Genomic DNA, 24,665 nt, shown 5'->3' on the forward strand with positions numbered 1-24,665 from the left:
AGAGGGGGGAGAGAGAGAGAGGGGGAGGGGGAGAGAGAGAGAGGGGGAGGGGGAGAGAGAGAGGAGGGGGGGAGAGAGAGAGGAGGGGGGGAGAGAGAGAGAGGGGGAGGGGGAGAGAGAGAGAGGAAGAGAGAGGGAGGGGAGAGGGGGAGAGGGGGGAGAGAGAGTTGTAAGCAGTGCTGGGGTAGAGAGAGAGTGTCTCAGAGAGAGAGTCTCAGAGAGGGAGAGAGAGGGAGGGAGAGTCTCAGAGAGGGAGGGAGAGTCTCAGAGAGGGAGAGAGAGTCTCAGAGAGGGAGAGAGAGTCTCAGAGAGGGAGGGAGAGTCTCAGAGAGAGAGAGAGACAGTCTCAGAGAGAGAGAGAGAGACAGTCTCCCCTTGTAAGCAGTGCTGGGCCAGTCGGGCAGAGTGGGCCGGAGTGGCCGGAGGATGAGTGTCCGTGGGCGGACAGTGGCTGTGGTCGGAGTGCTGTTGGCGGTGGCCGGAGCCGTCTTGCTCCTGGTCACTTCCGGCCATCGTCCATCGACAAGTTAAAGAGGTCAGTGTTGCTGCAGATTTCTCTGGGCGCGTCGTGACTTTAATGTTAATCCTCTTATTCCAAACACTGAATATTCGGCTCCGACCTTCAGTCCGTCGCGTTTAACTTGACATTTGCCTGAAAAAACGCCGTCCATGTTTTCAGTTTTTGCCACTTGAGGCGAAGAGTGATTCACTGTTCAACACTAACTTGGCTCAGTTTAACTTGCTTTTGTTGATGTGACATTGGCATGTTGTGTTGGTCGATGTTTGGACAGACACGCATAGTTTGTAAGTCATTGAGCTGAAATATGTGTTCAAGTTAATGAAAAAGTATTGGGTTGCCTGAGGCTGAGTTTGTTCGCACTGGAAACTCCTGTTTACTCCACTCCCTCTCTCAGAGACTCTCTACTCCTGTATAATATTCACCCATCTCAGATCCGCCAAATGGATGAAAAGTAGAGTTGGTCTCCAACATTAAAGCTTCCAGTAACATCCTAATCACCTGCCTTGAAAGAATAGCTTCAGTGTTCTTGGAATTATTAACCAAGGATATTGAACTGTACCCTACTTTAAAGCTGTTTGAGGGATTTGCTGCATTTGCTCTTTAGTATTTCGGCAGTCAGCAGGCGTTAGTTCAGTAAATGCCTGAAGTACAACTCCTTACAGCCTCCTGCTAACTCTAACTAAATATCCTCTCTCCCTTGGAGAGCCCTTAACTTGTTTCTGTGCAGTTATTTTGACTATCTCCACAGAGATCTGTGTTGGCACTTCTGTTGTTTATAATGTATAAAAATAATTTGGACGTAAAAGTAGATGGGTTAGTTAATTAGTTTGCATATGCCACCAAGATTGTTGGGCCATGGACAATGAGGAAGGTTTGTCAAAGTATACAGCAAGAAAGATTAGTTACAGAAATGGGCAGAGATGGGGTTTAATCTGAGCAGGTGTGAGGTGCTGCACTTTGGGTCAAACATAAGGGGCAAGCTTACGGTTGATGGCAAGCCCTTAACAGCATTGTAATGCAGATGAATATAGAGCTCAAGGTCAATAGCTCCCTGAAAGTGGCAACACAAGTAAATAGTGTGTCAAGATGGCGTATGGTATGGTTGCCTTTATTGATTGGGCAAAGAGTCAGGAAGTCATGATGCAGCTTGATAGGACTTTGGGCTGCTTTTGGATTGCGTGCAGTTCTGGTTTCCCCATTACCAAACAATGTGGAGGTTTTGGAGAGGTGTCAGAGGAGGTTTACCAGAATGCCAGATTAGTGGATATTGGCTACAAAGAGAGGATGGACAGACTTGGATTATTTTCTCTGCAATGTCAGAGTTGAGGGGAGAATTGATTGAAATATATAAAATTATGAGAGGCACAGCTATGGTTGACAGTCAGAACTTTTACCCAGGATGGAAACGCCAAAGACTAGAGGGCATAACTTTAAGGTGACAGGGGAGATGTGTGGCTTGGGGCTGAAACTCACTGCCAGGATGGTACTGGAGGCAGATATGATAGTGGTGTTTAAAAAGCTTTTAGATAGGCACATGAACAAATTTCTCGACAGCATGGTGAATCTTTGGCATTCTCCACCTTAATTGGCTGAGGAAGCTGTCTCTGTGATGAATTCAAAGCAGAGCTTGAAAGATTTCTGGATATTTAATGAATCAAGTAATGCTTGATCAACTGTAATCTTGTTGAATAACAGAACTGGCTTGAGAGGCTGATTCGTCTCCTCCAGATTATTCTTGCAGCACAATCTTGAATACGTCACCTGACAGATTGTAATTGAGAGGCTGACCTCTGAGGCTCGATGAAATACTCTGCTCATCAGTAAACTAATGCAATTATGTGAGCAAGATAGTTGAGCTGACTTTGAAAGGAATTCACGTTCAAGAGAAAAGATTGCAATATTAAAGCTCAACAAAAGCAAAAATCCAGTTTATTATCTGATGACAAGCATGAATTGAATAATTCCCAATACTGTAATCTGTTAATAGGGAACGTTTTTTCTTGTTAGTTTTCAGGATGCAACAATAACATTTTAAAGTTACCATGTTCTATGATCTTGGTCATTTAGAAGTTTCATGGTGGTATCAAACAGGTTTGTATGTATTTTAATGGTAGAAAAGGGGCATTGTACATGAGAGATTACTTGTTGGGCAGCCACTCAGAGTGAATCGCCAGCATGAACTGCTCTGATTAAAGTGGAACAAACACGTGCATCCTCGCACAACTGAATGGCATTTGAGAGCTTTGTCGAACATTGCAGCCAGTTGAGAATTGCTGGTCCATTGGAAACAGGGCAGGGTCTTGGCATAGACAATAGACAATATGTGCAGGAGGAGGCCATTCGGCCCTTCGAGCCAGCACCGCAATGTGGTATTTGCATTCTGAAGAAGGGAACCCAACCCAAAACATCACTTATCCATAATCTCCAAAGAAGCTGCCTGACTCGCTGAGTTACTCCAGCAGTTTGTCTCCTTGCCTGGGGGCAAGCCTTCTCTAATTTTCTTATGATAATAACAAGACTTTTTTCATGTCAGCTAAGTGATACTTTTGACCTAATGTGTTTTTCAGTGTTGCCATGGGGAAATTTCTTGTCATGTTAGAGCAGCCAGGACTCTTGTCCAATGGCACATTTGAAAGCTGCAATACCTCCGCGATACACTGGAGTGGAGTGTTGCACCTTTGTGTTCATCTCTTTAAAGCACCATGTGTTAACCATAAAACTGCATGTTGGAAATCAGAAAGTGCTGGAACTACACACACGCTGAGAATATTTTCAGCGGGTTCTGTTTCATTGCATGCTTACAGAGGTAGATTCCTGCATAGTTTCTGTTTATAAATTTGCATTGCACCACTTACTAAATTAGGTTTAACACTAATGTATGTAGGTTAATTGGCTGGGTAAACGTAAAAATTGTCCCTAGTGGGTGTAGGATAGTGTTAATGTACGGGGATCGCTGGGCGGCACGGACTTGGAGGGCCGAAAAGGCCTGTTTCCGGCTGTATATATATGATATGATGATATGATAATCATGAAATAGAAACAAGGAGCTGCAGCTGGTTCCACAAAGGGCTGGAGTAACTCAGCTGGTGATGGATAGGTGACGTCAGATTCTGAAGAGGGGTCCCAACCTGAAACCTCATCTATTCATGTTCTCCAGAGGTGCTGCTTGACCCACTGATTTACTCTCACACTTTGGGTCTTTTTCTAAACTCTAATCAAGTATTCTAAGTAGGGACACATATTCAAGAGAAACTCGTGCAGAGATGGAAGTAGATTGTTCTCCGTACTTTAAGGAGTCCAGCAAAAGGATTTGTAAATTTAAAGTTAAGAGTAAGAGGGATCAGAAAGCAAAAGAACTGAGTTCAAGCAGAGAATCATAGAATTGTACAGCACAGAAACAGGCCCTTTCAGCACACCACACAACAGGCCCTTTCAGCACACCGTCCGCATTACGTCTGCATCCTACAATGTCTTTCCCATCCAGTCCAAATGCCTTGTAAGCATTTTTTAAAGAGGCAGTTAAAAGAGCTGTAGATGCAGGAATCTTGAACAAAACACTGTGCTGGAGTAACTAGGCAGGTCTGAGAGCATCGCTCCACAGATATTGGAATCATTGGATTAGAATTATCTAGGTGCTTCTGCAAAATTTGGACAAATTGTAATAGTCAGACGGTCTTTTGAGAAGGTGTCATTCAATTTGATGTTTAATGTTATATTTGCACTAACTGAGCTTGTCATGTCCATATTTGTCATGTGTAGAACGTTCAGATTGACCCTGCAAATGGTCTTGCATACACGATGTGGCGTGATATTCCTGTCCCATTCTACATGTCACTCTACTTCTTCGAGGTTAAAAATCCACAGGAAATTCTACGTGGTGAGAAACCAGTTTTGGTTCAGCGTGGGCCTTATATTTACCGGTATGTGTCTCAAACAGTTCTTTAATTTAAATTTTGGAATTTCTGCTTTGTGAAGTTTCAATAGAATCACGAGTGTTTTATCTGTCCCAAACAGTGCAATGAAATTCTTACTTGTAGCAGCACAACGGGACATGTAAACATAGTACTTTGTGATATATATACATTTGTATAGTTCAAAGATAAAACCAATGCCCCCAAGTCTATGTAGTTCAGAGCTTATTTGGAGGTTGTAGTGTTTAATAGCCTGATGGCTGTAGGAAAGAAGCCGTTCCTGAACCTGGACGTTACAGTTTTCAGGCTCCTATATCTTCTTCCCAATGGCATGAGTGAAATGAGAGTGTGGCCAGGGTGGTGTGGGTCAGTGAGAGTGTGGCCAGGGTGGTGTGCGTCAGTGAGAGTGTGGCCAGGGTGGTGTGGGTCAGTGAGAGTGTGGCCAGGGTGGTGTGGGTCAGTGAGAGTGTGGCCAGGGTGGTGTGGGTCAGTGAGAGTGTGGCCAGGGTGGTGTGGGTCAGTGAGAGTGTGGCCAGGGTGGTGTGGGTCAGTGAGAGTGTGGCCAGGGTGGTGTGGGTCAGTGAGAGTGTGGCCAGGGTGGTGTGGGTCAGTGAGAGTGTGGCCAGGGTGGTGTGGGTCTGATGATGCTGGCTGCCTTTTTGAGGCAGAGACTCCTGTAAATCCCTGCGATGGTGGGGAGGTCAAAACCCGTGATGGACTGGGCAGTGTTCACAACTTTTTGCAGTCTTCTTTGCTCCTGGGCATTCAAGTTGCAGAACCAGGCCAAGATGCAACCAGTCAATATGCTCTCTACTGCGCACCTTTAGCAGTTCAAGAGAATCCTGTCTGACATACCGAATCTTTGCAATCATCTCAGGAAGTAGAGGTATTGATGGGCTTTCCTTATATTGCAACAGTGTGCTGGGTCCAAGAAAGATCTTCAGAGACGTGCATGCCCAGAAATGTGAAGCTTTTGAGTCTCTCCACCATCATCCCGTGGATAGAGACAGGTTTGTGGGGCCCCATTTTCCTCTTCCACAAGTCCACAATCGGTTCCTTGGTCTTATTGCGTTGGCACCTTTTGGTTGGTCGATCGATCTCCCTTCTATACTCTGACTCATCATCAGTTATTTGTCCAGCAATGGTGGAGTTGTCAGCAAACTTGAAGATGGAGTTCACACTGTCTGACTATACAGTCGTGAGTATTGAGTGGCTAAAGCATCAGAGAATTCCACAGATTCACAACACTCTGGGTTAAAAAGTTTTTCTTCATTTCAGTCCTAAATGGCCTACGCCTTATTCTTAAATAAAGGGGGCATCTGGATTTGATGTGTAGGAAAGAACTGCAGATGCTGGTTTAAATGGAAAGTAGACACAAAATGCTGGAGTAACTAGTATTGGATGGGGATTAGCTAACTAGTATTGGTTGGGATTAGCTAACTAATATTGAACGGGATTAGCTAACTAATGGAAAAAACATTTGGAATTACTGGGTCAGTTTTGAATTTGTTATCAGTAGTTGGACTCGATGTTGGTGCCAATTTCCGTTTTATAAAGAAAGTGCTGATAACACAATGTGGTTTGTCTTGCTTTACTTTACAGAGAATACAGGCAGAAAAGTAACATAACTTTTCACAACAATAACACTGTCTCATACCGTGAATATCGTCGCTACTATTTCTATCCTGATGGGTCAGCTGGAAATGAAAGTGATGAAATTGTCTTGCCCAACATGCTTGCCTTGGTAGGTATGAGCTACACACCTGTACTTCATATGGAGAGCCGGTGAATTGGAATGAGGAGCGACACTGCAAGAGGCACAAGGTTCTGACAACATCCAAAGCACATTGTTTGTTTAAATGGCATTTAAGTTGCAACCTTGCAACAGGCTATGTGGCCCAATAACAAGAGGAGTTGAGTACAGGAGCAAATGAGGTCCTTCTGCAGTTATACAGGGCCCTAGTGAGACCGCACCTGGAGTACTGTGCAGTTTTGGTCTCCAAATTTGAGGAAGGATATTCTTGCTATTGAGGGCGTGCAGCGTAGGTTTACTAGGTTAATTCCCGGAATGGCGGGACTGTCATATGTTGAAACACTGGGGCGACTAGGCTTGTATACACTGGAATTTAGAAGGATGAGAGGAGATCTTATCGAAACATATAGGATTATTAAGGGGTTGGACACATTAGAGGCAGGAAACATGTTCCCAATGTTGGGGGAGCCCAGAACCAGGGGCTATGTTATACTTCCTCTCCTTAATTTTTATGCTGTCCCTGACTTCCCTTGTCAGCCACAGGTGTCTCTTACTCCCCTTAGAGTCTTTCCGCTTCTTTGGAATAAATTGATCCTGCAACCTCTGCATTATTCCCAGGAATACCTGCCATTGCTGTTCTACCGTCTTCCCTGCTAGGGCCTCCTTCCAGTCAATTTTGGCCAGCTCCTGCCTCATGCCTCTGTAATCCCCTTTGCTATACTGTAATACCGACACTTCCGATTTTCCCTTCTGCCTTTCCATTTGCAGAGTAAAACTTATCATGTTGTGATCACTGCCTCCTAATGGCTCTTTTACCTAGTCCCCTTATAAGATCAGGATCATTACACAACACTAAATAAGGGGTAGGCCATTTAGAACGGAGATGAGGAAAAACCTTTTCAGTCAGAGAGTTGTAAATCTGTGCAATTCTCTGCCTCAGAAGGCAGTGGAGGCCAATTCTCTGAATGCATTCAAGAGAGAGCTAGATAGAGCTCTTAAGGATAGCAGTCAGGGGGTATGGGGAGAAGGCAGGAATGGGGTACTGATTAAGAATGATCAGCCATGATCACATTGAATGGTGGTGCTGGCTCGAAGGGTCGAATGGCCTCCTCCTGCACCTATTGTCTATAATAAGACTTTGTTGGTAATTGTATCCAAATAATACATTGTCATTCTAACGATTCCCTTGTTCCTCGTATTTACATTGAGCTGCATCTAACAACTCTCCACAACCATTCCACATGGCAATAGGTTCCACATTCTCGTTGCTGGTAAGAAAGTGTTCCTATGGCAGAGGTATCTGGGACTGGAGGGCATACGTTTAAGGCGAGAATAAAATTGATATGGGTTCAATGACAAAGTTTAAAAGCTATTTGGTCAGCTATATGGATAAAAACAAAGAGTTGGAGGGATACGTCAAATGCACATAGATTGGACAAGCTGAGATGTAGGTATGTAGGTTAATTGGCTGGGTAAAATGTAAAAATTGTCCCTAGTGGGTGTAGGATAGTGTTAATGTACGGGGATCGCTGGGCGGCACGGACTTGGTGGGCCGAAAAGGCCTGTTTCCGGCTGTATATATATGATATGATATGATATGTTAGATAGACGTCTTGGTCAGTATCTAGAATGGCTTTAGAAGTAGCATGGCAGAGAGGCAGGGAACGTAACACTTGTGAATGTAGTTTCAGTAATGAGTCATGGAAGGTAGGCCTTTTGCGCTTTGACTTTGATTCTCTAACCCCATGGAGTGTTTTACATGTCAAACATGCATGATCAATTAGGATTAGGGTTCAGTCTGAAGAAGGGTCTCGACTCAAAACGTCACCCATTCCTTCTCTCCAGAGATGCTGCCTGACCCCCTGAGTTACTCCAGGATTTTGTGTCTAACTTTGATGAACCCTGCTCCTGATTACCCCACACCATTCTCCTTCAGACCACTGCACTATCCTCATCAATGGCCTTCATCACCTCTAAAAAATCAATCAAGTTAGTAAGACCTGACCCTCCACATTCAAAGCCATGCTGACAGTCCCTAATTAGCTCGTTGTCAGTCCAAATGCAAGTAAATCCTATCCTGTAGAATTCACTCCTATCCCGTAGAATTCACTCCTATCCCGTAGAATTCACTCCTATCCCGTAGAATTCACTCCAATCCCGTAGAATTCACTCCTATCCCGTAGAATTCACTCCTATCCCGTAGAATTCCCTACCACAGACATGAGATTCACCAACCTGTAATATCCTCGATTATCTCCACATAAAGGAACAACATTGGCTTTGATCCTCCTGGACCTTGCCTGTGACTAGAGAAGTTGCAAACATCTTCATCAGGCCTCCTGCAATTTCTACTCCCTGAAGAACCTGGGTAGATCCTCAGGTCTTGGGCAATTATCCACCTCAGTATTCAACAGGCAAACCGTTGCCTTTAGTTTAGTTTAGAGATACAGCGCGGAAACAGGCCCTTCGGCCCACCAAGTCCGCACTGACCAGCGATCCCTGCACATTAACACCATGGGGAATTTACACAAATGTCAAGTCAATTAACCTACAAACCAGTACGTCTTTGGAGTGTGGGAGGAAACTGAAGATCCCGGAGAAAACCCATGTGTACAGACAGGACCCATAGTCGGGATCGAACTCTGGGTGTCCGGCGCTGCAAGCCCTGTAATCTCCTTGATCTCAAACTGCCCCAGCTTATCCCTGTCCTCCACACTGATTCTATTGTTCTCCTTTGTGAATACATCACCCCCACAGTATTCAAAACGGTATACTCGTGGGACAGGGAGATAACGAGAGATTCGAGAGAGAGAGTTAGATTTAGCTCTTAGGGTTAATGGAATCAAGGGATGTGGGGAAAAAGCAGGAACGGGGTTTTGATTTTAGATGATCAGCCATGATGTTGCCTTTAGTTTAGTTTAGAGATACAGCGCCGAAACAGGCCCTTCGGCCCACCAAGTCCGCACTGACCAGCGATCCCCGCACTTTAACACTATGGACAATTTACACAAATGTTAAGGGTGGTTGGTTCAGAGAGCTGCTCCCTCTTGCTTGCAGGGTGAACACTCAGAGGCTGCAAAAGGTGGTCAGAGACACAGAAAGCTGCTCACCCTTCTATACTCCGAGGACGCAAAGGGTGGTGAAAGGCCCTGTTTGTGCAGAAGGTGGTCAGAGGCACAGAGAGCTGTCCCCGATGCCTGCATGGTGAACACTCGAAGCCTGCAAACCATTTGCCACTATCCTTCACAATCCTATGCATTAAAAAAAAACATTAAACAAACTCATCTTACTCCAGTTCTGAGGAACTAAAAATACAAAATGCAAAACAACACTCTTTTTCCATAAGCCAGCATTTGCAGTTCCTTGGCAGTCTCAAATGCAAACTACTGCAGTTGCTGGGAAATCTGGAAATACTTTGCAAGATAAACAGCGTCTGTGGAGATTGCCGAGTTAATGTTTCAAGTTACTGACCTTTCATCTGTTCCGATGTAACGTCATAGAACTGCAATGATAACCACGCTTCTCCAAAGACTGAGGTTGAGAATAACACTTTTTTTTTTTGTTGCTGAATATGCCAAGTGCATGTTTTAAGTGAAGTACGCCTCTTGGTTTGCAGCCTTAGTTTATTCAGCCTTTTTCATCCAGAGAGTTGTGAATGTGTGGAATTCTCTGCCACAGAAGGCAGTGGAGGCCAATTCACTGGATGTTTTCAAGAGCCAGTTAGATTTAGCTCTCAAGAACAAGGGACATGGGGAGAAAGCAGGAACGGGGTACTGATTTTGGATGATCAGCCATGATCATATTAAATGGCAGTGCTGGCTCGAAGGGCCGAATGGCCTACTCCTGCACCTATTTTTCTATGTTTCTATAACCACAGGTGACTTCTGCACCATCTATCTGCCTCTCCCAGCAGTCACCCATTACCTGGCTGAGCCTGTGGTGTGGTCACCTGCCTGTGATTACTGCCTGCCTCCCACATGATCCTCATTGCTTCAGCTGGACACTGCATGTGGTCTGAGAGGTTGCTGGACACTGCCTGCAGACATAGTTGTTAGTGACTCTTGATTGCTCACTGATCTCCGACATCTTACAGATGGAGCGATCGCCATGCCAATAAGGCCTATTTCCACGCTATTTCTCCAAACTAAACTAAAGAATCAATAGACTATTTTTTGTGGATATAGCAAATGCATTGAGGAAAAATAACAATCAGGAATTTGTGGTTCAATACAATACATGCAATATTTTAAATGTACTTAATGCTTTTATTTAATTCCAGGGGGCAGCTTTAATGGTTGAAGACTTGCCTTATGCTTTGAAATTTATCTTCAGCACAGCTTTGAAGTCCTTTAAAGAGACTCCATTTATTAAGAAGACTGTGAAAGAAATAATGTGGGGATATGATGATCCACTTATTGACTTCCTTAATCGAATATTTCCAGGCGTTATCCCATTTAAAGGAAAGTTTGGATTGTTTGTTGAGGTCAGTGTATTTAATCTAAATATTTAGACAATGCTTCGGGTCTAATCTGCTAGAAACAATTCACTGAGACATGACTCTTCTTCTGAACTTTAGTAATCAACTGTCATAGAATTCTGGAGAGACACAGCATGAAATAGGCTCTTTGGCCCATAGAATCCATGAGGACCATCACACACCTTACCCTATCCCTATTATTCCCATTGGTTCCCTCCCGATTCTACCACTCATTCATCGGTTAGGGGAAATGTACTGTGACCAATGAACCAGTCTCCTGGATGCCACATAGAACAGTACACCACAGGAACCAGTCCCTCGGCCCACAATGTTTGTGCTAAAAGTAATGCCACAAAAAACTAATTTCCTCTGTCTGCAAATGATCCATATCATTGCATTCTCCGCATATCCATGTGCCTATCTGAAAAGATGTGGCCGCTTCAGAGAGAGTGCAGAAGAGGTTTACCAGAATGCCGCCTGGATTTAGAGGGTACTAGACGGGCGTAGACTCCTTGGGTCCAAAACACTCCTGCTTGAAGGCAACCCCCCGTGCAAACCTTCTCTCCTCCCACTCACCCACTCCATCCCCCCTCAACCTCCCTTAAAACTCCCCCGGGGGCAGGCGGAGAGGACAGGGGAGAGGGAGGCACTCACCCCACCCCCGACTGGCCGTCACTCCATTACTCGGGCGGGTCCCGCTCCCTCCGAGCTCCCAACTCCGCACGCGAGGGTCTGGCGGCCATCTTATGGAGGTATTAGATCAACGGGCCCCAATTCCGCACACGGGTCCCTTGGGTTCCCATTGTGACGTCAAACACGGAGGTAGCCAATCAGGACGCGCTGGACCCCATGTGGGGGGGAGGTTGTTGAGGCAATCAAATTTATTAAAGTTTTAAAAGTTTTTTTTAAGTTTAAAAAGCAACAAAAAAATTAAAATATAACAATCGTTTGAACCACAGGCCAATGGTGAGTAAGGTGGGCCTGAAATTGTCACGCCATCGTTTACCATTTATATATATACACATATATATGTTTGTGTATGTATATATGTGTGTATACATATGTGTATATATAGATTAGGTATGAGGAGAGGTTTGGGCAAACTTAGATTATTTTCTCTAGTGCAGCAAAGGTTGAAGTGAGACCCGATGGAAGAGTATAAAATTATGAGAGGGGTCAACACCATATTAGCTCCAGGCTGGAAATGTCAAAGATGAAAGGGAAAAAGTTTAACGGAAATGTGTGGGATAGGTTCATTTTTCATTTTTTAGGTGCCAGGAACATGCTGCTAGAGGTGTTGGTGGAGACAGATGTGACGGGCATTTAAGTGGCTTTTAGATGTACACGGATATGCAGAAAATGGAGGGGTATAGGTCTCATGCAGGCAGAAAATAGTAGTTTAATTTGGTGTCATGTTTGACACAGACTTTGGGCTTGAAGGCCAGTTCCCCTGCTGTACGATTGTTTCTGTGTTTCACTGGCCACTGCACCACCAATTGTGGTATCTATGTACTAAAACTCTTTGCTTGTTCCTGAACTACAACCAAAACGGTACACGATAGTGCGACAATTTTAGGCCCACCTTACTCACCATCATCCCTTTGGTGCTAATGGAAGAAGTTTCATTGAAATCGGTGTTACATTTTTAACGTTATTCACATTTTAAAGTTTAAATCTATCTCCTAGGGAGGGAGGGAGGGAGGGAGGGAGGGAGGGAGGGAGGGAGGGAGGGAGGGAGGGAGGGAGGGAGGGAGGGAGGGAGGATGAGGGGGGTGGAGTGGAGTGGAGTGGGGGGAGAAGGGGGGAATGGGGGAGGAGAGGGTGCTGCACCAATGCAGGAGAGGTTTGGGCCCAACAGGTCCACTTGGTCTGGTCATATATAAATTTACAAATCAAGCCTTCTACGTCCTCATCCAAATCATAAATATAGATGATAAACAACAGATGAAGCACGACAATGGTCACAGGCCTCAATCGCAATTTTTAAAAATGCTCCACTACCACTTTCTGACTCTGACCACCAAGCCCGATGGATAACACCTTAGATCCTTTATGATCTAACCTACCAGACCCACCTACCCTGTGGGACATGTTAAGGATTTGCTAAAGTATGAAGACAATAAACTTGACGTGATTTGTAGTCAGAGATTACCTCATTATCATCTTCATCCATCCTTTTGGTCATTTCTTCAAAAAAGCTCAATTAAATTGACCATGTACAAAGCCATTTATTCACAAAATGCTGGAGTAACTCAGCAGGTCAGGCAGCATCTCAGGAGAGAAGGAATGGGTGACGTTTTGGGTCGAGACCCTTCTTCAGACTGAGCCAATGCTGCCTGTCCCTGGTCATTCCTTGCCTTGCCAAATGCAAATAAGTTCTGTCTCTTAAGAATCCCTTCCAATTACTTTCCCACTACTGATGTTAGGCTTGCCAGCCTAGGCTGAATAGCCAACTCCTGCACCTATGTTTTTTTATTTCTGTATAAAAACATCTGGCAGTACCCCAGCTATTCCCTTCCTTCCGACAACATGGACAGGCCCTGGGGATTCATCCATCCTATTGTTCTTTAAGACCACCATATTTTTTGTAATATCTATGTTTCAGGACATCATTGTTCTCTTCCCTGAACTGACTAGCTTCCATGACCTCTCTAAACTTAGATGAGAAGCATTCATTCAAGATCTTGTATGCACCACATGACTTCACGTGTGGATGACCGCTGACTTGAGGAAACCTTCTCTATCTCATTGTTAGATCATTGGCCAAGTAGATTTGCCAGAAGCCAGTTGTAGTTACATGCTGGACAAAGCAACAGACGTTATATATCTGCAACTTTGCTTAGAGGATTAAGGTAGTTCATGTTGCATGAAAAATCAGCTTTTGATGTTGATTTTCTAATTTCTTTGTAGATGAACAACTCTGATACTGGGTTATTTACAGTTCATACAGGAGTCGATGACATCACCAAAGTTCATGTTGTGGATAATTGGAATGGTGTAAGAAAGGTTTGTAAATTATGAACTATATTTGTTAAAAATCTGATTATCATTGGGCTTTGAAGCTTTTGCATTTTCCATCCGGTTTCTTTACCATTTCGTTTGGATTCAATGAAGGGAGGTGGTGCCATCCCTATCTCTTGGATTTAACTGTGATTTTGAGGCTCGGAAATGAGGAAGAAGTATCGTAATGTGGGGATGGGACTGATTGTCTGCATTAGTGCAAGCTTGATGAGCTGACTCGTCTCCTACACTTGCAGTCATTGCCCCTCATCTTATTGCTGCAAGAAACCTGTTACTTAGATTTATTATAAAAATTACTTGGGCTGAAATCTATGATTACCTTCATGATTGCCTTGCCATTTCAAGTGTTTGCATTGCAAGCACAATGTCCATGTAGATATGAGGAGAACACAAGTTCTTGGAGTGGCACAGGAGCTGTTGCCTTGCAGCACCAGAAATCTGGGTTTGATCCTGATTCCAGGTGCTGTCCGTACGGAGTTTGCACGTTCTCCCCGTGCTCCGGTTTCCTTCCACGATCCAAAGTCTTGGTTATTTGGCCTCTGTAACGTTACACCTAATGTGTAGTATCTGGGTGATCATTGGCGGGTGTGGACTCAGTGGGTCAAAGGGCCTGTTTTCACGTTGTATTTCTCAACTAAGCTAAGTGTGAAGGGTTGTGCTAAATGATAGAATTGTAGCGAGTCTGATAGCGGATGGGTGTTGCAGATGAAGTTTATTGCATGGCTCAATAACTCCGTGACAATCGCAACACTCAAACTGTAGACCTAACGTCTTACCTAACTGGAGTTCAACGCTAGACTGACTATCTCTCCCGCGCTGGCACACCTGGTGACCTCGCTAGCCAATCCGAGGGTTCGAACTCTCCTAGCCAATCCCTATGTCCCTACATGACCCCCCCCAGAACCCTCGGTACCGTACCTCACGGGCGCCCGGACCGCCCGACCTGAACGCATGCGGAGAGGGGAGGCCGGTACCGCCAGCGACGAAGGAGGCGGGGAGGGCCCCGCCGGTGGAGACGATGGGGGCGCGGCTGGAGGGGGAGGGAGGTGGGACCCTGCAGGTGTAGGCGATTGGGGCGCGGCTGGAGGGGGCAGAGTAAACACAGCCGTGGGCAGCGGAGGCCCGAGTGGTGGGGGAAGAGACGCAGCTGGGGAACCAGGTGGGCCGGCCAGAGGTCGGCCCCGGCGAGGAGGTTGGGCCACCAGCACGGGACGGTCCTGGTCCAAGTGGGCCGGTTTCAGCCTGGAGACAGAGACGAGCTTCTGTCGGGTGCCCACTTGTAAAGTGAAGGTGACCGTCCCCCTTTTCAGCACCTGGAACAGGCCCTGGTAGACCGGCTGCAGAGGGGGGCGGTGGGAATCCCGCCGGAGGAAAACAAACTCACAGTCCTGCAAGTCCGCCGGTACGTGCGCTGCGGTACTCCCGTGACTGGAGGCCGGGACTGGGGCCAGGGAACCTACCCGAGCCCGGAGAGAAGCCAAAACTAATGGGACGGACGACGGCAGGGGGGAAGATAAGTTAAGAATGTCACCCGGCACCCGCAGGGGCGAGCCGTAGACGAGTTCTGCCGAGGAAGTACCCAGATCAGGCTTAGGGGCCGTGCGAATACCGAGGAGGACCCAAGGCAGCTGGTCGGCCCAGTCAGGGCCGGTCAGGCGGGCACAGAGGGACGCCTTCAGCTGTCGGTGGAAGCGTTCTACCATCCCGTTAGCCTGGGGATGATAGGCGGTAGTCTGCTGCAAGCGAGACCCATACAGCTGCGCAAGCGCGGCCCAGAGGGACGAGGTGAACTGGGCGCCCCGGTCGGTAGTGATGATGGCCGGGACGCCGAAACGGGCAACCCAATGTAACGCCAGGGCCCGTGCACAGGAGGCCGCCGAGGTGTCTGACAACAGAAAAGCCTCCGGCCAACGAGTAAACGGTCGACCACCGTCAGGAGATGAGTGTAGCCCCTAGAGTAGGGCAATGGACCAACCAAATCCACGTGAATGTGGAAAAAACGGACGGGCGGAACCACGAAATTCTGGCACGGAGGCTGGACGTGGCGGTGGACCTTGGAGGTCTGGCACGGGACGCAGGCGTGGGCCCAGGCGGCCACCTGCTTCCGCAGGCCGTGCCAGACAAATCGGGCGGCCACCATGGCCGAGGTCGCCCGAATGGACGGGTGTGCCAGGCCATGAATGGCCTCAAAAACCTTACGCCGCAGGGCGGTCGGCACAACCGGGCGAGGGCGGGGAAGGGAAACGTCACACCAAAGTGTGGTACCTGTGGGGCCGCACGCTACCTGGGCCAACCGCAACCCTGAGGCGGTGGAAGCGTACGCTGAGGCGATTCCTTCCAGGCGCTGAGCCTCCGCTAGCTCCTGGAAATCCACCACGCCCCCCACCGCAGCAACAGAGGAATGGCCACTGGCAGTCTCTGCCATTTTTCAGCCGGCAGTTCACTCGACCTGAGCTGAAATACAGTGTCTTCGACCAAACGACTAGCAACTAGAATGTCATCTGGATAAATAAACACAAAAGACAACCCGCGACCCACATGATCCATGAGACGTTGGAATGCCTGAGCCGCGATTTTGAGACCGAACGGCATCCGCAACCACTCAAATAACCCGAACGGAGTATTCGTAGCCGTCTTGGGAATGTCCGGTGGGTGGACAGGGATCTGATGATATCCCCGCACCAAATCGATCTTTGAGAAAACCGTAGCCCCCTCGAGGCTGGCTGAGAAGTCCTGTATGTGAGGGATCGGATAGCGGTCAGGCCGGGTGGCAGCGTTAAGACGCCGGTCATCCCCACATGGTCTCCACCCCCCAGATGCTTTAGAGACCATATGCTAGGGGGAGGCCCACGGGCTGTCTGAAGGCCGAACAATCCCCAGTCGTTCCAAATTCAGGAACTCCTCCCGAGCCATGGCCAGCTTGTCGGGGGGCAGGCGCCGCGCCCGGGCGAATACAGGCGACCCTCGGTAGGGATGAAGTGGACGACACCGTGCTTAGCGGAAGGGGCATCGAACTGCTGTACGAGGAGCTGCGGGAAGTCGGCGAGGACCGCAGCGAACTGACCGGGAGTCGCGGTGATGGCCCGGATCGACGGGCAGGGTAGGGTGGCAGGTGGAGGAGTAGCAGGATCCATACTGCTGGCCGAGGGTTGCAGGCCCTTCCCGCAGACGTCTGCGACCAACGAAAAAGCCCAGAGGAAATCCACGCCCAGAATGGCCTGGCCCACGTCGGCAACGATGAAATCCCAATCGTAGGTCTCGGACCCGAAGGACAGGGACATGGCCCTCTTGCCGTAGGTGCGGATGGGACTGCCGTTGACCGCAATGAGGGATGGACCCTTCCTACCTGCTTGAACTTCGCAGCCGTAGGGAGGCACGATGCTAACGACCGCTCCCGTATCGACCAGAAAAACGGTGCCGGTACCTCGATCTATGGCGTAGAGGCGGCGGTTGCGGCCGATCGAAACTGCCTCTAGATTCGATCGGCCGAGGCATTTCCCGAAAAGGAACACGGAGCCCTGCAATTTCGGGCTTCACTGCCCCACCGCTTGTGGAAGAAACACCAGCCGCACCTGTGCGGCTCTGTTGCTTGGGCCCGCTGCAAAATGGCGGGCGCTGCAGCCCCGTCTTGGCGGGCTGTCTGTAAAATGGCGGCCGATGCGCCGCCATCTTGGCCGCGCGGCCGGTTGCTGCTAGGCCTCGAAACCCGATTTACCGAGTCATCTCGTGTGGAGCCCTCCGTAACGAGCGCGTCGGCTTTCTCTGCGAACGCTACCGGGTATTCGAAAGAGACGTCCGCCAACACTAACCTGACGACCCGGGGCAATTTCTCCCGGAATGCCGCTTCAAACATCATGCAAGGCTGGTGGTCGCCGATTAAGGTTAGCATCTCTGTCATCAGGACACATGGTAGCTGATCCCCTAGCTCCGGTAAATGTAGGAGCTTCAGGGCCCACTGGTTTTGGCTAAAGCCAAAAGTCCTCAGCAGGAGCTTCTTGAGCCCCTCGTATTTCTCGGTTTGGGGAGGGTTGGTCAGGGACCGTCCCACCCGCGCGGCCACCTCGGGCTGTAGACAGCTTACCAGATGGTGGAACTTCTCTTGGTCCTCCGCAACTTTCTTGAGGTGGAACTGGGACTCTGCCTGCACGAACCACAGGTGCGGTTGATGGGCCCAGAACAGGGGTAGGTGAACGCCGCCTGCGTTCGGCTGCCCACTGTTCGCTCCTACCTGCGACATGCTCTTGTGATGTTCGATCACGTCGGGGTCACCAATGTAGCGAGTCTGATAGCGGATGGGTGTTGCAAACGAAGTTTATTGCATGGCTCAATAACTCCGTGACAATCGCAACACTCAAACTGTAGACAACTACCTAACGTCTTACCTAACTGGAGTTCAACGCTAGACTGACTATCTCTCCCGCGCTGGCACACCTGGTGACCTCACTAGCCAATCCGAGGGTTCGAACTCTCCCAGCCAATCCCTATGTCCCTACAGAATTATGGTAACGCTGTACAGCATAGCATCGGATCCATCCCCTCTATGATGGCATTCTGGGGTAGAGGGGTAGAGGGGATAGAGGGGTAGAGAGGGATCCCCTCCAAGATGGCATTCTGGGGTAGTCACATCTGCATCACATCACAAATATGGCCCATATTTCTCATCCATTTCTGTCCATAACAGTCAAAATTATATCCACTTCTAGGGCTACCTCTGCTAAGTTATTGCACACGTTGTTAAGATTTAGGAGCAGAATAAGGCCATTCAGCCCATCGAGTCTGCTCTGTCATTCAATCATGATCTATTTTTCCCCCTCAACCCCATTCTCCTGCCTACTGCCCTAACCTTTGACAGCCGTACTAATCAAGAACGTATCAATCTATGCTTTAAAAATACCCAATGACATCCTCCACCAGCATCTGTGGCAATGAATTCCACAGATTCAACCCAATCTGGCTAAAGCAATTCCTTCTCAACTCCATTCTAAAGATTAGTCCCTTTATTCAGAGTCTGTGCCCTCTAGTCCTAGACTCACCCACTACTGGAAACGTCCTGTCCACATCCACTCTTTCTAGGCCTTTCATTATTTGGTACATTTCAATTCCAGATTTACCCTCTGAATGGAAACGTTACCCCTGAAGCCCCACTCTCACATTAAGTTATGCCCTCTAATTTTCACATTAAGTTTATGCCCTCTAATTTTAGAATCCTCTACCCTGGGGGAAAAAGCCTGCCTGTGCTCTCCCTAAACTCAGGCCCACCAAAGTCTCTGCAATTCCTCCCTCGCTTCCTACTGGCTTTGAGGCTTGGTGAATCCCTGTGCATTTTTCCACCTTTGATGCGTGTTAAAACCATCACTGTGTAAGAATGAACTGCAGATGCTGGTTTAAATCGAAGGTAGACACAAAATGTTGGAGTAACTCAGTGAGACAGGCAGCATCTCTGGCTGAAGAAGGGTTTCGACCCGAAACGCCACTTAAAACTATCACCACTACTTTGGGAATTTATTGATGATCTTAGACATCACAACTTGTATGCTGCAATCCCTTATTTTCCATGATCTTCTCCACAGTAAAAATGGTTGAAAAATATTCACTTCGTATCTCACCATCTCTTGTGGCTTCACACAAAGTGTTTCTCTGCTGATACTTCAGTCACCAGCCCGACCTTGTTTCCCAAAAGGCAGTCCAGTGTTGCGCCCTCTCTATTGATGAAGGAAGCTTTCTTGAAAAACATTCACCAAAATCTATCCAGTCCAATGCCTTTCCACTCTGGTAGATCTTCATGAGGCATTATTTAAGATTCGGGTGGAATACCGACCTCCCACAGCTCCAGTTATCACTGTACCAAAGCACTCCGAAGGAGGGCCGAGGGATGTTGGTGAGGAGAGGCTTATGATTAAGAGCAAAACTGCTGGAATAAACTGTAAGAATCTATTTCCTTAACTGCTCAGTAACGAAGGGATACATGTTTGAATGAATTGGTAGGACGATGAAAGGGCAGTTTGCGACTTAGCGAGAACTCGCCTGTCTGAAAACTGAAGTTCTGAATGAATGTCTCAATCGACCAGAATAATGTTTGGGTCAAAAAACAAACGGAGGGAGGTCCTCAATAAGTCAGGTGGCATCATTGGAGGAAAATAGACAGAGGATGTTTCATCTGAATGAAATTATAGTGGGGACATATCTTGTTGTGCAAGGCCCCTTGGGCAACAATGACCATAATATGGTAGAATTCTTCATTCGGATAGAGGGTGACACGATTAATTCAGAGACTAGGGTCCAGAACCTGCAGAAAGGAGACTTTGAAGGTATGAGACGGGAATTGGCTACGATAGACTGGCAAACGATACTTAAAGGGTTGACGGTGGAGATGCAATGGCAAAGATTTAAAGGGTGAGCAACAACAATAGTTCATCCCTGTCTGGCGTAAAAATAAAACTGTGAAGGCGGCTCGACCGTGGCTGACGAGGGAAGTCAAGGATAGTGTTAGATCCAAGGAAGAGGCAGATAAATTGGCCAAAAGAAGCAGCAAACCAGAGGACTGGGGGGGATTTAGAATTCAACAGAGGAGGACAAAGGGGTTAATTAAGAGGGGGAAAAAAGAGCATGAAAGAAAGCTTGCCGAGAATATGAAAACTGACTGTAAAAGCATCTTTAGATATGTGAAGAGGAGAAGATTAGTGAAGACAAATGTAGGTCCCTTACAGTCAGAAACAGGTGAATTTATAATGGGAAACAAGAAAATGGTAGACCATTTAAACAAGTACTTTGGATCTGTCTTCACTAAGGAAGCCACAAACAATCTCCCAGAAATACTCGGGGACCGAGGATCTAGTGGGAGGGAGGAACTGAAGGGAATCCACATTAGTCAGAAAATGGTGTTATGTAAACTGTTGGGACTGAAGGGAGATAAATCCCCAGGGCCTGATGGTCTGCATCCCAGAGTACTCGAGGAGGTGGCCCTAGAAATCGTGGATGCATTGGTGATCATTTACCAATGTTTTCTCGACTCTGGATCTGTTCCTGTGGACTGGAGGGTAGCCAATGTAACTCCACTATTTAAGAAAAGAGGGAGAGAGTAAACGGGGAATTATAGACCAGTTAGCTTTACATCGGTAGTGGGGAAGATGCTTGAGTCGATTATCAAAGATGTAATAGCAGCGCATTTGGAACGCAATGACAGGATCGGTGAAAGTCAGCATGGATTTATGAAGAGGAAATCATGCTCGACTAATCTTCTGGAATTTTTTGAGGATGTAACGAGTAGAATGGATAAGGGAGAGCCAGTGGATGTGGTGAATCTGGACTTTCAAAAAGCCTTTGACAAGGTCCCACACAAGAGATTAGTGTGCAAAATTAGAGCTCATGGTATTGGGGTAGGGTATTGACATGGATAGAGAACTGGTTGGCAGACAGGAAGCAAAGAGTAGGTATGAACGGGTCCTTTTCAGAATGACAGGCAGTGACTAGTGGGGTGCCACAAGGCTCGGTGCTGGGACCACAGTTATTTATAATATATATTAACGATTTAGACGAAGGGATTAAATGTAACATCTCTACGTTTGCTGATGACACAAAGCTGGGTGCAGTGTGAGCTGCAAGGAGGATGCTTTGAGGCTGCAGGGTGACTTGGATAGGTTGGGTGAGTGGGCAGATGCATGGCAGATGCAGTATAATGTGGATAAATGTGAGGTTATCCACTTTGGTGGCAAGAATAGAAGACAGATCATTATCTGAATGGTGTCAGATTTGGAAAAGGGGAGGTGCAACGAGACCTGGGTGTCCTTGTACATTAATTACTGAAAGTAATCATGCAGGTACAGCAGGCAGTAAAGAAAGCAAATGGCATTTTGGCCTTCATAGTGAGTGGATTTGAGTAAAGGAGCAAGAAAGTCCTACTGCAGTTGAGACCACACCTGGAATATTGTGTGTAGTTTTGGTCTCCTAATTTGAGGAAGGACATTATTGCTATCGAGGTAGTGCAGCATAGGTTCATCAGAAGAATGGGTCGACTGGGCTTGTATTCACTGGAATTTAGAAGGATGAGAGGGGATCTTATAGAAATATATAACATTTTTAAAGGATTGTACAGGCTAGATGCAGGAAAGATGTTCCTGATGTTGGAGTCTAGAACTAGGGGTCACAGTTTAAGAATAAGGGGTAGGCCATTTAGGACTGAGATGAGGAAAAACTTTTTCAGTCAGAGAGTTGCGAATCTGTGGAATTCTCTGCTCTTTGGACTAACAGAATCAAGGGATATCGGGGAAAAAAGCAGGAACGGGTACAGATTTTGGATGATCAGCCATGATCATATTGAATGACGGTGTTGGCTCAAAGGGCTGAATGACCTACTCCACCTATTTTCTATGTTTCTCTGTTTCTATGATTTACCCAGTATAAAAGGTGAAGTGGAGAGCTGAGGCAAGAGTTGACAAGCAATAGATGGATCCATGTGAGGAGTTGTTGATTGGAAGATGGACTCTGTGGTGGAATAATCTGCAGGGCTGGAAAATATTGTGAATATTTGGCTGGAATAGAAGTGCTGATTGCCACCTTCTGTAATTAACAATGGCAAGGTCCTTGTCTGGTAGAGTATTTCACATTCATTGTACACATGGACAATCTCCACTGCTTACTGACTTAAAATTTAAGATAATTGAAAAATGTAATATTATGACAACCTATGGAATGTGAAATTCTAGTAATGTTTCTACATCATAACATGACTGCAGGTCAGAGAGTGGTTCAGCTGTGAAATTATTGGCAAAGTCCTAAGGAAAATAGAAGGGATGTAAATTAAACATATTTTCTTGATCTCCCTGTCTTGTCTGCTTGCTCCTGTCCTCGATGCTTCCTGGCTCTTTGCTTCTTGCGTGCCCATTGCTGTCTTTGGTGATTGAGGTGGGCCATAATTAAGAGGGAGAGAGTATATCCAATGGCTATTATGCAGTCTACAGCCAGGAAATGTTATTCTAAACTAGACCAAGTGGACCCGTTGGGCCCAAACCTCTCCTCCCCGCCCCCTCAAAGGGACGACGGTGAGTAAGGTGGGCCTAAAATTGTTGCGCTATCGTGTACTGTTTTGGCTGTAGTTCAGGAACAAACAAACAAACAAACAAACGAGAGTTTTAGTGAATAGATGGATAGATGTTGACTTACATTGTCCCTTTCTTCTAAATCCAGGTAAACTACTGGCATTCTGAGCAATGCAACATGATAAACGGTACAGCAGGTGAAATGTGGCCTCCGTTCTTAACTCCATCAAACCTATTAACCTTTTACAGCCCAGATTCTTGTAGGTAGGTGGCTTATAGCAACCAATCTCAATCATTCATTGTTTCCGAGGAATAACTCATTTCTGGAGTACTGGTGGGGTTTAAAGCATTGCTGGCTAAATAAAGGACTGGCCTGACCCTAATTCACCCATTCCTTCTCTCCAGAGATGCTGCCTGTCCCACTGAGTTACTCCAGCACTCTGTGTCTATCTAAAGGATAGTGGCTTCAGGCCCTGCAATAAATGTCATGGGACTTGTTGCTTTGTGTCTGTGACTAATGGTGTGCCTCAGGGACTAGTGCTGAGCTCACCTGTGTTTATGATCCATATCAACAATTTGGATGAGAAGGTATAAGTCGTCCAACTGCCTTTTCTCACTGTTGAGTTGCTGTATATTTTCACTGTCAATACAGGCATTGAAAATTCACTCAGCGGTAAATGAAGATTACAACAGGTCTTCCACAAGGGCACTAAGCCTAATTTAGACGGAGATTAGATGGGATATTAAAGTGAGGAAAAGTGAGGATGATGAACATGCCAAATGATGGCATAGTTTTGTGTCAGAGCGCGGTACAGCACAGAAATGTCCTTCTGCCCAACACATCCATGCCAAATATCATCCTTTTCACCTGGATTTGGCCTGTTTCCCTCTCTGCCTTTCCTGTCCACATTTATTTTAAATGTCGTAATTTTATCTGCCTGCATTGCCCTTTGGCAGCTCGTTTCATATACCCACCACTCACTGTGTGGATAAACTTGCTCCAAGGATCTCCTTTTAAAGTTCTCCATTCTCACCTTAAATCTATCCCTCTTTCATAAATTCATAACTTATAGGAACATAATTAGGCCATTCGGCCCATCAAGTCTCCTTTGCCATTCAATCATGGCTAATCTACCTTTCCCTCTCAACCCCATTCTCCTGCCTTCTCCCCATAACCCCTGACACCCGCACTAATCAAGATCTTGTCAATTGTCGCCTTAAAAATATCCATTGACTTGTTCTCCATCGACGTTTGTGGCAAGGAATTCCACAGATTCGTCACCCTCTGACTAAAGAAATTCCTCCTCAAGTTTTCAAGAGAGAGTTAGATTTAGCTCCTAGGACTGACGGAATCAAGGGATATGGGGAAAAAGCAGGAACGGGATACTGAATTTGGATGATCAGCCATGATCACATTGAATGGCGGTGCTGGCTCGAAGGGCCGAATGACCTCCTCCTGCACCTATTTTCTGTGTTTTCCGGTAACATCCTGGAAGAGCTATTGTTCACTCTCTCTGTTGCTACCACGTCCTTCCCGCAGTGTGGCGACCAGAACTGTAGCTAACAGTCCAAAGGCAGCAGAACCATCCCAGCATCGATCCCTATCTTGAAAACATCTGTTGGGGACAGAATGTTTGTATAAATAAAATATATCTTAACAGCAATGTTATAAAGTGCCTTTCTTTAATAAACAGAACGTTGGAGCTCGTGTTTCAGAAATCTGGTTGGACATTTGACATTCCAACTTTCCGCTACATCGCCCCGAAGACAATGTTTGCAAACGGGACGGTGTTCCCTCCCAATCAGGGCTTCTGTCCATGTCGACAGTCAGGGGTTCTAAACGTCAGCACCTGCAGACACAGTCAGTACCTTGGTGGTCACACCCGCCCGCTGCTCACACTCACCTAGTGTTCACACTCACCTGGTGGTCATGCCCGCCCGCTGCTCA

The 24,665-nt window shown here is 46.8% G+C and overlaps 1 protein-coding gene across 1 annotated transcript in view; it reads left to right on the forward strand.

Annotated features, from left to right (window-relative positions):
• The first annotated feature begins 222 nt into the window (after positions 1 to 222).
• The window catches only part of LOC144605641 (scavenger receptor class B member 1-like), a 43,998-nt gene continuing 19,555 nt past the window's right edge, over positions 223 to 24,665 (forward strand). Inside the window, 8 exon segments of the mRNA XM_078421085.1 lie at positions 223 to 501; positions 503 to 535; positions 4,280 to 4,440; positions 6,034 to 6,175; positions 10,464 to 10,667; positions 13,572 to 13,667; positions 22,866 to 22,981; positions 24,412 to 24,578. Of these exon segments, the coding sequence (XP_078277211.1) occupies positions 427 to 501; positions 503 to 535; positions 4,280 to 4,440; positions 6,034 to 6,175; positions 10,464 to 10,667; positions 13,572 to 13,667; positions 22,866 to 22,981; positions 24,412 to 24,578 (994 nt within the window). The 5' untranslated portion in view covers positions 223 to 426.

This window comes from Rhinoraja longicauda, chromosome 25 (assembly GCF_053455715.1).
Source record: "Rhinoraja longicauda isolate Sanriku21f chromosome 25, sRhiLon1.1, whole genome shotgun sequence".
Taxonomy (NCBI): domain Eukaryota; kingdom Metazoa; phylum Chordata; class Chondrichthyes; order Rajiformes; family Arhynchobatidae; genus Rhinoraja; species Rhinoraja longicauda.